General features: G+C 46.0%; 2 protein-coding genes across 2 annotated transcripts in view; one reads left to right on the top strand and one right to left on the bottom strand.

Annotated features, from left to right (window-relative positions):
* PPARGC1A (PPARG coactivator 1 alpha) overlaps positions 1–14542 on the bottom strand; it is a 663751-nt gene that overhangs the window by 544446 nt on the left and 104763 nt on the right. The gene's annotated exons all lie outside the window — the stretch shown is intronic.
* LOC132220778 (NTF2-related export protein 1) lies at positions 13145–13995 on the top strand. Its single transcript, XM_059674323.1, has one exon. It carries the CDS (start codon positions 13333–13335, stop codon positions 13753–13755), a length of 423 nt encoding a protein of 140 aa, XP_059530306.1. The 5' UTR covers positions 13145–13332; the 3' UTR covers positions 13756–13995.

The following is a 14542-nucleotide window of genomic DNA, read 5'->3' as shown; positions in this document are numbered from 1 at the left end:
ACAAATGAAATAAATGGAGGAAAGCAAACTACTGGATATAGAGTTCAAAACCACAGTTATAAGGTTACTCAAGAATCTTCTACAAACCTCCAAGGAACTTAGTGGGACCTCCGAGGAACTTAGTGAGACCTTCAAAGATCTTAGTGAGAATTCCAAAAAAGTGGAAAAGGACCAGTCATAAATTAAGCATACATGGACTGAAATAAAGAATAATATACAGAAATTCAACAGTAGATTAGAGCAGTGATGGTGAACCTATGACATGTGTGTCAGAGGTGACACGCGAACTCATTTTTTTGGTTGATTTTTCTTTGTTATATTTATTTTAAATATATAAAATAAATATTAAAAATATAAATCTTTGTTTTACTATGTTTGCAAATATTAAAAATTTCTATATGTGACACGGCACCAGAGTTAAGTTAGGGTTTTTCAAAATGCTGACACACTGAGCTCAAAAGGTTCGCCATCACTGGACTAGAGGATCCCAAGAATCAAATAAAGATTTGAAATATGAGGAAGCCAAAAACACCCAAATGGAAGAGCAAAAATAAAAAAGAATCTAAAAATATGAATATAGTGTAAGGAGCCTCTGGGACAACTTCAAACATACCATAATCCGAATTATGGGGGTGCCAGAAGAAGAGAGAGAGAAAGATATTGAAAACCTATTTGAAGAAATAATGACAGAAAACTTCACCTACCTAGTGAAAGAAATAGACTTACAAGTCCAGGAAGCACAGAGAACCCCAAACAAGAGGAATTCAAAGAGGACCACACCAAGACACATCATAATTAAAATGCCAAGGGCAAAAGACAAAGAGAGACTCTTTAAAGCAGCAAGAGAAAAACAGCTACTTACCTACAAGGGAGTACCCATACGACTGTCAGCTGATTTCTCAACAGGAACTATGCAGGCCAGAAGGGAGTGGCAAGAAATACTCAAAGTGATGAATAGCAAGAACCTACAACCAAGATTACTCTACCCAACAAAGCTATCATTTAGAATTGAAGGTCAGATAAAGAACTTCACAGACAAGAAAAAGCTAAAGGAGCTCATCACCACCAAACCAGGATTATATGAAATGCTAAAGGGTATTCTTTAAGAAGAGGAAGAAGAAGAAAAAAGTAAAGATAAAAATTATGAACAACAAAGTGACAACAAATACATATCTATCAACAAGTGAATCTAAAAATCAAGTCAATAAAAAATCTGATGAACAGAATAAACTGGTGATTATAATAGAATCAGGGACATAGAAAGGGAGTGGATTGATAATCCTCGGGGGGAAGTGGGTGTGGGGGGTGCAGAAGAGATTAGACAAAAATCTTACACCTATGGATGAGGACAGTGGCAGGGGGTAAGGGCATGGGGTGGGGTGGGAACCGGGTGGAGGGGAGCTATGAGGGGGAAAAAGAGGAACATCTGCAATAATCTAAATAATAAAGATTTATTTTAAAAAATAATAAAATAAAATAAACTTCAGGCTCACCTCCCCCCAAAAAAAAATAATCCTATCTAATAAAAGAGAAACATGGTAATTGGCGTACGACCGATACCCTTTTCATTGGCTAATCAGCGAGATATGCAAATTAACTGTCAGCCAAGATGGCGGCGGCAGCCAGGCAGCTTGAAACTAACATGAGGCTTGGTTGCCTCAGTGATGGAGGAAACCAACGTTCCCTGCCTGCGGTTGCAGGCCTCTGAGCGGGCAGTTTAAGAAACATTGTAACAAATACGCCCAACTTCAGCTAGCAGATTCGCAACATTGTAAGCAAAGGCCAGAAACCTACTTTCAGCCAGAGGCCTAAGAGCTGGAGCCAAGCCTCAAGCTAAAGCTGGCCCAGAATTAAAAAAAAAAAAAAAAAAAAAAAAGGAAAAAAGGAGCGGTTGGGAACTGCAGTCACTCCCAGCCTGAAAACAGCCCTCAGCCCCTCACCCAGGCTGGCCAGGCACCCCAGTGGGGACCCCCACCCTGATCCAGGACACGCTTCAGGGCAAACCAGCCGGCACCCAACCATGCACCAGGCCTCTACCCTATATAGTAAAAGGGTAATATGCCTCCCAGCACTGGGATCAGCGGAGCCGAGAGGCCTCCCGGCACCGGGATCAGCGTGACAGGGGGCAGTGCCCAAACCCCCTGATCGCCCTGCGGCTCTGTGTGTGACAGGGGGCGGGGCCACAACCTCCCTATCCACCCTGCTCTGTGCCTGATAGGGGGGAGCTCCCCCCCCCCCCACAGGCCCTGCTCTGTGCGTGACAGGGGGTTGCTCCACAACCTCCCCATCGACCCTGCCTTGAGTGTGACAGGGGGCGGCGCCCCAACTCCCCAATCAGCCCTGCTCTGAGCCCGACCAGGGGCTGCACCTAGGGATTGGGCCTGCCCTCTGCCACCCGGGAGCAGGCCTAAGCCAGCAGGTCGTTATCTCCTGAGGGGTCCCAGACTGCTAGAGGGCACAGGCCAGGCTGAGGGACCCCCCCCTCCCCCCCCCCGAGTGCACAAATTTTTGTGCACCGGGCCTCTAGTAATAATAATAATAGGGATGCATAGAGGCATAGATTGCAGAATCTCAGAGGGAAGGCAGGTGAGGGTGGATGGAAAGTAATCGACCAAAGAACTTGTATGCATATATGCATAACTCATGGATACAGATAATAGGGTGGTGAAGGCCTGGGGTGGGGGGTGGGGGTGGGGGCAAACTAGAGGGGGTCTATGGGGGATGTAGGAAAGTTAGTGTGAAGAAGGCATCAAAGAGGAACCAATCTAGGTAGGGAGGACACGTGATTAAAGGTCTTTAAGTGAGAAAGAATTTAGCACGTTGAGACACAGGCAGCACATATGTTCCAGGAAAGCAGGCTTCTGATCTTGCTAATAGTGTCTTGCTCATGGAAGATGCTCAATATATATCTACTAAGTGGTTGTTGAGTGAGGAGAGGTGGCCAGTGTGGCTGGAGTCTCATAAGCGAGGAGAGGAGCAGTTAACATGAGGCTGTTCACATGGGCAGAAGCCACATCTCGGGTGGCCCTGCCGTCCTTGTGAAGATAGTGCCATCAGGTCATCCCAACACCTAACAAGCCCACAACTAAGTTGTTTCCTCTTTTATTGACTAAACCCACAGACTTCCTATACCCAGTGTCTTTAGTGTAAGATTCTTAGAAGCAGAAGGCATTTCTTATTGACTTGTGTGGCCCCTGTGCCTTTTACGTGCACAGAATAAAAGACTTAACATATTTAACTGACTGAACTTTCATTTACTGTGTCCTGAGATAGGCCAGGTAGTGTCCTAAGCACTTTGTATGCATTGGTTCACTCAAGTTTCAAAAACAAATCTGGTGTGTGTGTGGGGCGGGGGGGGGGAGCGGGCGGGGGGAGAGAATCTTTCATTATTTTTGTTTCCAATTACAAATGGGACGACTAAGGCCTCCAGAGGTTGCCCAAGATGATGTTTACCAATCTTTTACCAATCTTTTACCCCCTAGAATAATTTGGTCTCTTACTTAATAATATCCCTCAACTAAAATATAAAGATAAGAAGCCCATTTAATTCTCTTTCAGGGAGAAATCTATATAATGACTATTGGATGATATATAAGGAAATCTTTCCTTTGTTATATCACCAAGACTTAAATTCTTGATGCAAAAATGCATTCGGCTATGGTAAAATGAAAGGGGATTGTTCTGTAAAATAAATGGGCAAAGTGATCAAAACCAAAACTATTTTCTTTTCATTAAACTACATTTTGAGTCAGTTAAAAAACTTCAGAGAGTCTGACTTTGAGCCTTTGACTTCCTCCTTAGATTCCATCAGGGCATCCAACCCAATGTGACCCAATGGGGTCCCTGACTTTGCTAGCTGTTAGGGTGAGCCCCTGACTGACTTCCTGAAGATAATTTGTGGTAGATCTATGACATGTTCTCCTAAAAACCAACACTTCTGCCCTAGCCAGTTTGGCTCAGTAAATAGAGCATCGGCCTGTGCACTGAAAGGTCCTGGGTTTGAATCTGGTCAAAGGCACATGCTTGGGTTGTGGGCTCAATGCCCAGGAGGGGACGTGCAGGAGGCAGCCCATCAATGGTTCTCCCTCATCATTGATGTTTCTATCTCTCTCTCCCTCTCCCTTCCTCTCTGAAATCAATAAAAATATATTTTAAAAAAGACAAAAACACTTCCCCCTATATTGATGACAGAAAACTGGGCTAGAGAGAGTGGAAATCTGGCCCTCTGTGGCAGTCTCATTTTCTGATGTTCTCAATGAGCTTCAAACCAAGCTCTGAAGGTCAGTTGGCTTGTGGGATTCATTTGGAGGAAGGGGGCTAGAGAACCAGAATAGAAAGTTCCAAAATAGCAAAAACCACCACTGAAACACTCTGCTTCTACAGGCTCCTGATTCAAACCAACCCTTCATCAAAGATGAATTACCCTGTACCTATACCTCCCAAGCTGGTCTCAATGATACAGCAGTGAACACAGAAAAAAATGATTCAAACCTAAAATGTATTTGACTTTCTGGATTCTAGGTAATACCTTGTGTGCATATGCAAATAGCGAGGGCTGAGAATAGAGATTTGGCTACTTTTAGAAAAATTCTTTAGTCAGTACATTCTAAATGGTCAAAGGTGCCCGAATCTATCCTGTATCTGCAAAAATAAAGGGGGAAAAATGTTCCAAGTGATATGCCAATTTCAGGTTAAACCAAGTATAAGGATACCTACACCTGTGGTATCCAAATTACCAATCCCCTCCACCCCTACAAGAGGGTGTACAATAATAGCTCACACCTATTGAACATTCACTGTGTGCTAGAAAGCAGGCTTTCACACTTTCATCACAATAGAGTCAATCTTCATGTCAACTCTAGAAGGTAGGTCACATTATTATCCCATTTTACAGATGAAAAAAAGAAGCAGGCAAGTTAGGCAATTTGCCAAAGACATGCAGTTCGGAGCCATGACTTGAACCACGAACTCCGGCTTTGGGGTCTTTGTCACTAATTATAACACCGCCTCTCATTCATTCTGAGCTGAAGGTGGAGAAAGGACAACAAAAAGACATGCTGGAAAAGAAAAGGTCAAGTGGGGTCGGGTGCCAGGAGACCTGGAAAGTCAGACACTCAAATTTAAATGAAAGGAAAAGAGATTAGAAGCCACCCAAAATTTCCGAGCAGAGTTGTGATATGCTGAACGTGGTGTTTAAGACAGATTATTTCGACTACAGATGTTTCCCTTGATGTGGAGTGCTTATAAAAACCATTACAATGCACATTGTAGAGTTCAATATAAAAAAAAATGGTTTACAAAAATAAACCCAGATATAACCCAGAACCCTTTCCAAAAAGACACTATCTCATGTAAGAAGTGTTTAGTGTGAAGTATTTAAAATTAGTTTAAGAGTTGAGCTGAGAGGGAAAGATCTCATGGAATAGAAAACACACAGCCACCTGATTTGGGGCATAGTGTACTCTGGGACTGTTTCCTAACCGAAAACTCACAGTTGGTGTCTTCCTTTCTTTCTTTCTTTCTTTCTTTCTTTCTTTCTTTCTTTCTTTCTTTCTTTCTTTCTTTCTTTTTTTTTTATAATATGGTCATCTATAAAAAGGCCTCCTGCAGTCAGCAAAGAAGAGAGAGATTTTCACTTGTTTTATTTCAGTAAGAATCTTATTTAAGGCTGTGTGGCCGTTTCAACGAGAAGTTGCAGAGCTGGGTCCTGCGTTGGTGGGTTCTAGGGTCATTGCTGAAGCCTGGGAGGGGAGTTGTAAACCTCATGGGTGTAAATCAAGGAGCCCACAGGGATGAACTGGGGGGCCATTCTGTTGCTATTCCCACTCCCAAATGAGGCACACTGGGACTTTAACACAGAACCACCAGAGAGTGGGAGGCCAGAGGCCAGAGGAAGCCCAGGATGTGAGGGACAGGGTGGGGGGTGGAAGCTGACCCAGAGGCAGAGATGGATAAGGGGCAGAGAGCCCTGAGTCTGAAAAGCAAGTTATAAGCTGAGGCAAGTAACACAAAGACATCAATCCAACAGAGAGCAGAGATCTCAGGCACTGGCTCCAGCCAGAAGCCAGGTGAGGGGGCACCTGGGACAGGAATGGCCCACACAAGTAGGCAGAACTCTAGCAGTGGCAGAAGAGAAGGTTCTAGAAGCGTGATCCGACTCTAGGAAGGGAATTCAGAAGAACTAATAGACTAGATGGACTAGCTACCATTCAAAATCCTATGGATGAGGATGCCCAGCTCACCCCCTAGACCTCAGACCTCAGGGGTGGGATCCATCCAGACACAGGGCTCTTGAACAGCACACTGAGGTCCAGCCACCAAGGTCCAGCCAAGGTCAGAGGACTCGCTTCTCCAGCCGAGAAGGTGCTGGGACTGTTTCAGGCATCTTGGCCAACCAACCCACGAACAAACACATGCCACCAACACCTGACTGCCTGCTCCAGACCTGCATGTGCCCAGGTAGCCTGTGAGCCTCCTCACCTGCGGGGCACAGGACTATTTGTTTACTACAACCTGTTCATCTTTTGAAACAGCCTTCTCGCTCCCTCGAAACCAGATGCTCCTTCGAAGCAGGTAGCACTTTCCATGCTTTGCTCCGGCTCGCGCGGTACTTAATGCTGCGAGTGAGTGCTTTAAAACCGCCCATTAAATCCTGTCTGGAGGCCTCTGCCAGCATTACAGCTGAATTTAAAAAGTCTGTCTTCTGGTGCGGGGAGGGGGCGGGGGTACTGGGGTTCCTTAGCTGACAGGCCATGTTCTCTCTGGACCACATGGAGGGCTGCTCAATGGCAGGCAGAGGATCTTGGGATTTCGGAAACACGATGCACACGTCTAATCCAAATGGCACTGCAAGCAATCGAACCCAAATCTGGCTTAATGCAGTAGGATCTGCAAAGCCAGTCCCAAGGGACCCTTTAAAATAATCAATCTTTTTTTTTTTCAAATACTCTTACGTCTTAAATACCAACCTGATTCTTTTGCTAACAAACTAGGTGCTTATTCTGCAAGCCACAAAACTGCACTGATTGGTAAGCAGAGAAGCCGAGCACAGCAGGGAAATGGCGTGCAGGAGAGGTAAGCCAGTCCGCTGGGTCCTGCTCCCTCCACTGTGGGTTTGAGAGGGAAGGGGGGAAGGAGAGGGAGAGTAGGGACGGTGTCCTTCATCAATGTTTCATCAACTGAAGAAACATGGGAGAGAGACTGGCAAGTGGTTCTATCTTCTTGTTTTCTACAACAGAAGACTCGGCCACTGTGCTCTTGATTTCCTGACTCCTGAGGCTTACTAAAAAGGAAGCAAGAGTGGGGCATGACGCAGCAAGGATTCATTCTTTGGAGGTTCTGAGCCCACACTGTGTCACAGCTTCTGTAAGCTCAGAAAAGCCAATGAACCACTGGGAAGCACTTTCTCATCTGTAAAACGGAATAATATCCTCCTCGGAGTTTATTAAAGAGTTAAGTGAGAGGATGGCTGTCCCTAGAGCATAGGGGATGCTTCATGAATAGTCATTCACTTCTGCCCAGCCGGCCAGCGTGGCTCAGTGGTTGAGCGTTGACCTATGTACCAGGAGGTCACAGTCTGATTCCCAGTCAGGGCACATGCCCAGGTTGCAGGCTCGATCCCCAGTAGGGGGCGTGCAGGAGGCAGCCAATCAATGATTATCTGTCACCATTGATGTTTCTATCTTTCTCTCTCTCCCTTCCTCTCTGAAGTCAATAAAAAATATAAACAAATAAAAAATAGTCATTCACTTCTGCTGGGTCCTCTCAGTCAAGCCTCCTGACATTCTAGCAACCCAGATCATAGGTTGGGATTCTTTGAAATACAGAAGGCAAAGCTTTTGATTTTGATAGGAGATGATTCAGCCTTTCCTGGTTGCAGGGCACACACCGAGTTCAGAAACCATATCATCATTAGGAAAACTCTAAACCAGAGAAACTAAGGTGGATTTGTTTGCTATTGCTACTGCAACACATTCTCTCCAACTCCGTGGCTTAAAGCAATGGAGACGTATTCTCCTACGGTCCTGTCTGTCAGATTCTGACACGGTCTCACCAGGCTCACATCTAAGCACTGGCAGGGCTGCCTTCCTTTCTTCAGGCCCCAGGGGAGGGCCACTTCCTCACCCCTTAAAGCTGTTGGCAGAATGTAGTCCTTGGGCACAGTCCCTGTACCTCAGACCCAGCCATGGGGCATGGGATGCTCCTCGGGCTGCCACTGCTCTCCCAGCGCAGCCAGGGAAAGTTCCCGGATTTTCAGGACTCATGTGATTGGACTGGGTCTACCAGGAAATCCAAGACAATCTCCCCATCTCAGGGTTTGTAACCTTGACCCCGTCTGTAAAGTGCCCTTGGCCATGTCAGTTAACTCTGTAGGATCAGAGCAGAAACATTGGGAAGGGGGCGGGATGGTAACCACACAATAGTATTTGTTAAACATCAACAACGCATAAAAATGTGCACCAATCCACACCTGAATTGCTGAGACCTGGACCACAGGAAATTATTGCCACCATTTTGCTTTATTTTATTTGCTAAAATTCCATTTACCCAGGTAGCGTTAAGAAAAAACAATGGTGACATGTCACTTAAAACCTCCCCTTTGTTGTTGGCTTGGACTTTTAATAGTAGGCATTTCCTTTGGCAGATTCAGCTAAAACCCAAATGGGGAAAGTGCTGAGGTCATCTGCCCCTGCGGAGAGAAGCGGGAGCGCTCTCGCCCGGCTCCGCTCCCATCAGAAAGTCGAAGTGACTTACAAAGCCACGTTTGTCACGACCTCATCTCGGCTCCTACATGACAAACAGAAACAACTCTCTCACAACCCATGACTGATGGCATCGAGAACAGCAGCCAAACAGATTTTAAAAGCCTTGTCCATCATCCTTTCTATAGCTCGTGAAGCATGGCCAAGCCTCCACCTTATTAGTCCAGGGACACTCTAAGTAACTTTCCAACCAGGCCCAGTGGGCGCCAGTGCCAAAGCTAAGCTACAAGGGTTGAGCAGGAAGACAAAAGCAACACAATGAACACCAGGTCTTTCATTGCCAAGAAGAGGCGCCCCCTGCAGCTCCTCTCTCCATCCACAGCTTCGACCCATGCCCTCTCCTCGTCTCTCAGTTGGATTTATAATTTCCAGCCCCTTCTACTGAAACCCAGGTACAGGTCAATGGCTGTCACTGTGAAAAACAAGAAAAAAGAGAAGCTTCCCACATCCTAATGCTTTTTAGCCCCAAGCATAATAGCATTCTTTCTACATTGTTGTGTGGTTTTTGTTTTGTTTTTTCAACAAATGCCTCAGATGAAATGATCATGTTAATTTATGTGAGATTATTGACTGGAAAAGAGGAAAGTGCCAGTCACAAACCAGCATCATGGTTCCTGAAGAGCCTGGGTGGGGTCCAAGGACTGCTATTCCTATTGTTGCCCAGGCCTACCTCGGAGATATTGCAGATTCGGTTCCAGACCATGGCAATAAAGCCAGTATCGCAATAAAATGAGTTGTAATATTTTTGCTGGTGGAGGACCTCACCTTCAATTTATTGGAAAAAAAAAAAAAAACTAGGCCCAGCCAGCATGGCTCAGTAGTTGAACCTCAATCTATGAACTAGGAAGTCACGGTTTGATTCCTGGTCTGGGCACATGTCTGGATTGCAGGCTCAATCAATGGTAGGGGGCGTGCAGGAGGCAGCTGATCAATGATTCTTTCTCATCATTGATGTTTCTCTCTCTCTCTCTCTCTCTCTCTCTCTCTCTCTCTCTCTCTCTCCCTTCCTCTCTGAAATCAATAAAAATATATTTTTTAAATGAACATCTGTGGAGCACAATAAAACTATGTGTAATAAAAGGAGGTGTGCCTGTATTAAATTTTATTTCTATTTCCACCATCAACTTCAAACAGGCCAGCTGAAGCCAGGCCTCCTGAACTTACTGTAATCCTCACTACCATCACTGGGAGAGATAATGAGTTTCCCAAGCATGTGCGTATTGTGCTGGGGAAGGTACAGGGAGGCCCTCTCAGTCAATATTTTCATAGAAAGTCACGTCGCAGGAAGACCCAGGGCCTGACCTAAACTAATAAATGATTATCCTTCACTACAGAAATCAGGATCCTAATTAACTTGCTAATTGTTGGTCTCTGTTCCCAGACATTAACCTGGCTTATCCCACCATATACACCCGTAAGTAAATTACAGGCTCTATACTCAAGATGAACCTTCTGTCCGAGTGGATAAATGGGACTTCAGTGTGTCAGCCACATATAATTCTTTTAAGTGACCAAGTGTGTAAGATTCTATTATGGGCACTTCTCCAAGCAAATTAAATGGACAAAAACTCCCTCTAATAATTTATTTCCTCAGTAGAGTCCATGGCCACTACTCTTTGAAAGGCACGGTCTCCTTATTCATACATTTCTCTTTTAGAACAATACTAGCTACCCTTGCTGGCTTTCCATGGCCAAGCGGTAAGCTAAACATTGAATATTCATTATCTCCCTTCATCTCCACAAAGACCCATGAGCCCTATGTTATCATTATGCCTGTTTTAGAGAGTAATAGACAAGGTTCAGAGAGTTCAAGTGACTTATCTTGGCAGATATTGCTAGGGCCCACCCATACTCCCTCTGCCAAGGTTACACGGTGAATGACAGACACCAGAATCAAACCCACGCTCTCTGGCGGCTCATGCTCTGAAACACTACGTTTTGGTAACTCTCTTAACCATGACACTCTGTATGAACACAAATCCTTAGGTTACATCTAAATGTCCCTTGGTGTCTCTTCTGCCCAGGGTTCTTAGTGTTGCCTTCCAGAATATAACATGAGTCTCGTCCTTTTCCCCTTGATAAAACTAGGGACATTTAAAGATGGCGATCCTGTTTCTTCTCACGTGGTCTTCCCTTTGCTAACGATGCCTCGACTTCAAAACCCTTCACCCTATCATCCCAGCCCTGTGGAAACTCTCCATTCCAGCTGCCAAGTTCTCAGCACTGGGACTCTCCGGGCAGGCTGACCACTGCACAGCACAATATGAAAATAGCTTCCCTTGCACCAGGGCAGGGCGTGGGTCTGTTAGTGAAGCCTGAGGGTGCCTTGGCCGTTTTCAGCACTGGGTCCCACGGTGAAGGTCAGAGTAGATGGTCCAAGCCCATTTTCACACAAATGTCCTTTTCCCATCCCAGGTGGATAGCATGGACGAGTATCTGTGATTACAAACACACTGGCTGGCTGCAGACAGGCCAGCCCCTGCCTTTCTGTTGGTATTACCTCTCCGGTGATGTTGTACATTTATGTATGGCTTAAAACAGAGAAATTGCACCGTCCATTTATTTAGAAAGCATGTAAGGAGAGCCTCTCTACGCCAGCGCCTGTGCTGCAGCTAGAAATATAATGGTGGTTTGCTGTTCTCCAGCAGCTCAGAGTCTGTAAGACAGACAGACACGGAACCAAATCACCTCCATCCAGATCCTCCTCCTTCCTGTCTCTTGACCTCTAAACACAAGAGTGTTCCAGGTTGGGTCCTTAATCTTTACCTTTTCAAGTCATTCCCTCTTCTCCAGAGTCCTGTAGCTTCCACCACCACCTCTGCACTATGCTGCCCCGTCTGTTCCTTCAGCTCAGACTCAGCCCCAATTGCACATCCCTCTGTTCAACTGCCCACATGCCCATCCCTCCATCTTAGACTTAACCTGACTCAAATAAAATTCGTGGTCCCCACTGTTGTAGGTTGAATTATGTTCCCCAGTATCTGTGAAAGTGACCTTGTCAGGAAATAAGGTCCTTGGGGAAGTAATCAGGTTAAGATGAAGTCAGACTGGATTAAGGTGGGCCCTCATCCAATGAATAGCATCCTTATAAGAAGAGAAAAATTGGACAGAGACACAGGGAGAAGGCCATGTGACTACAAGGCAGAGGTCAGTGTGATGCATCTACAAGCCAAGAAACGCCAAGGATGGCAACAGCTGGAAGCTAAAAGAGGCAAAACAGGCTTCTTCCTTAGGGCCTTCAGAGGAAGGATAGCCTTGCTAATACCTTAATTTGGGTTTTTAAGCCTCCAGAACTGTGAGACAATACATTTCTGTTGTTTTAAGCCACCCAGATTTGTGATGACTTGTTGCAACAGCCCTAGAAAATGAGTATACCCCCCAAAACCCACACGTTCATCTGAGTGGAAGGTAAATCTATTCTCCCTGGTGGTCGGGCCAATTCTCCATTACTGTTCCTCTTGTGGCTCAATGGGTGAGTGTCAGCCTATGAACCAGGAGATGAGGGTTTGATTCCTGGTCAGGGTTGCTGCTCAATGCCCAGTGTGGGGCATGTAGGAGGCAACTGATCAATGATTCTCTCTCATCATTGACATTTCTATCCCTCTCAGCCTCTCCCTTCCTCTCTGAAATCAATTATATATATATATATATATATATATATATATATATATATATATATATATATATATTAAAAACATGGGCTGGATTATTTGACTCCTGACTCAACCATCCCATGGTTCCAAAATTAAACCCAAGCAACATACCATAGTCCACAACCGCCCCCCGCCCCTCCTGTGGCCCCATATCCCCTCCCTGAACTCATTTCGGCCTCTCTCCATCCCTCACTCTGCTCCAGCCACACTAACCTCCCCTCGGGTCAGAGGCCATCGATACAGCACGCCTTCCTCACTCTGTCCCTCATCCTGCTATTTGCCTCCTTGGCGCTCATTGCATCGATGCGGGGGTATATTAAACATGGGCCTGCATAGTGTCCGTCTTCCTCCCTAGAAGAGGAGCTCTGTGAGCACAGGGCAGTGGTGTTTGCCAGGCACTGGAACAGTATTAGGCTTATCTGAGACCTTCAGTCCATCTGCTGAGCAACACAGCACTGAAGAGAGCACTCACACAGCAGTGGGGGGGGGGGGGGGGGGCGTCAAGGGCAGTGCCTAACTCCACCTTAGAGCTCAGGTTTCTTTTCATCCCTAACAGGGGTATCATAATAGCACTTATCCCCTGGAATATGCAATGCTTAGATATAGCATAAGCTCTAGCGTAGCCTAAATCAGCTATACTGTATAGCAGCGATTTTCAACTTTTTTCATCTCATGGCACACATAAACTAATTACTAATTACTAAAATTCTGAGGCCCGCCCCGCGACCTCGGGGGGCCAGTTCTCCAAGGAGCTATGGTCCGCGCAGGGGGCGCCGCGAGGAGAACCGCCAACGCCAACGCCGACCCGGGCTGACCGAGGTCGCCGCCCACGCCGACCCAGGCCTTCGCCGGCGCAGCCCCGGCTCCCTCAGGTGCAGGAAGCACCTGGGTGGAGGCCTCCTTTGGGAGAGCCAGAGATGGCATCCGTAGACTTCAAGACCTACGTGGATCAAGCCTGCAGGGCTGCTGAGGAGTTCGTCAACGTCTACTACACCACCATGGATAAGCGGAGGCGCCTGCTGTCCCGCCTCTACATGGGCACAGCCACCCTGGTGTGGAATGGAAATGCAGTTTCAGGACAAGAGTCCTTGAGTGAGTTTTTTGAAATGTTGCCTTCCAGTGAGTTCCAAATCAATGTGGTTGACTGCCAGCCTGTACATGATGAAGCCACCCCAAGCCAGACCACAGTCCTCGTTGTGATCTGTGGAACAGTGAAGTTTGAAGGCAACAAACAACGCGACTTCAACCAGAACTTCCTTCTGACTGCCCAGGCCTCACCTAGCAACACAGTGTGGAAGATAGCAAGTGATTGCTTCCGGTTCCAGGACTGGGCCAGCTAGTAGAGCTCTGGAGAGAAACACATCTCAAAATGTGGGGACACCACTTCCTTTCTGTTGTTGTGGGCTACGCTGCCCAGGGTGAACGCTGCATTTGCTCAAGTCCAAGGAGCCCCTTTATGAGTATACTTATTTGTCATAGTTGCCTTTTCGTAGTACAGTTTTCTATTTTTCTACTTGTCCAGTAGAGACCCTGGTTCTGGAAATTCTGACAAATAAAATAATACTACAAAAAAAAAAAAATTCTGACCCCAAAAATAGGTATTTGATTCATTCGCTCTGGATGGCTATTGTTGTGTTGGCTGTTTTCTTTTTCTTTTTTTCTTTTTCTTTTTTTATGACCTAAGGGAAAAAAGGTCAGTGCCCCTGACTAAATAGGCAGGTATTGCCTGTTTTAAACATTCTTGCGGCATACAGGTTGAAAGTCACTGAGCTATAGTGTAGTCTAAATCAGCTTTACTCTATAGCTTAAATATGGATATATACGTGTATATAGCTTATAAATAGCTTAAATAGAAATAACAAGTGTCTGGTGTGCAGGGCCCAGTATAGGTAAGAATTCAATATGGTGTCCCTAACTTTGGGTGGGTGGGTGGGTGGGTGGGTGGGTGAGAACAGGAATTGCAGGCGGATGTGAGCAGGTAATGAGGCAGGGACCTACATGAGCTATGAAGACAACTATTCGCTAGTGGTGAGTGTGGTTGGGTCACAAATGAACCACGGCAGCCAGGGAGGGGCCGGAAAGAGATGGAGGAGAGGGAAGGCAGCCCAGGATGAGTGAGATGGATCA

The sequence above is a fragment of the Myotis daubentonii genome, chromosome 1, assembly GCF_963259705.1.
Source record: "Myotis daubentonii chromosome 1, mMyoDau2.1, whole genome shotgun sequence".
In the NCBI taxonomy this organism is placed as follows: domain Eukaryota; kingdom Metazoa; phylum Chordata; class Mammalia; order Chiroptera; family Vespertilionidae; genus Myotis; species Myotis daubentonii.
Note: the sequence above shows the minus strand (reverse complement) of the source record. Positions and strands in the feature narration are given on the sequence as shown.

What these genes read in the sequence shown, in the direction of transcription:
- LOC132220778 (XM_059674323.1), top strand. Translation starts at nt 13,333, where the DNA reads ATGGCATCCGTAGACTTCAAGACCTACGTGGATCAAGCCTGCAGGGCT.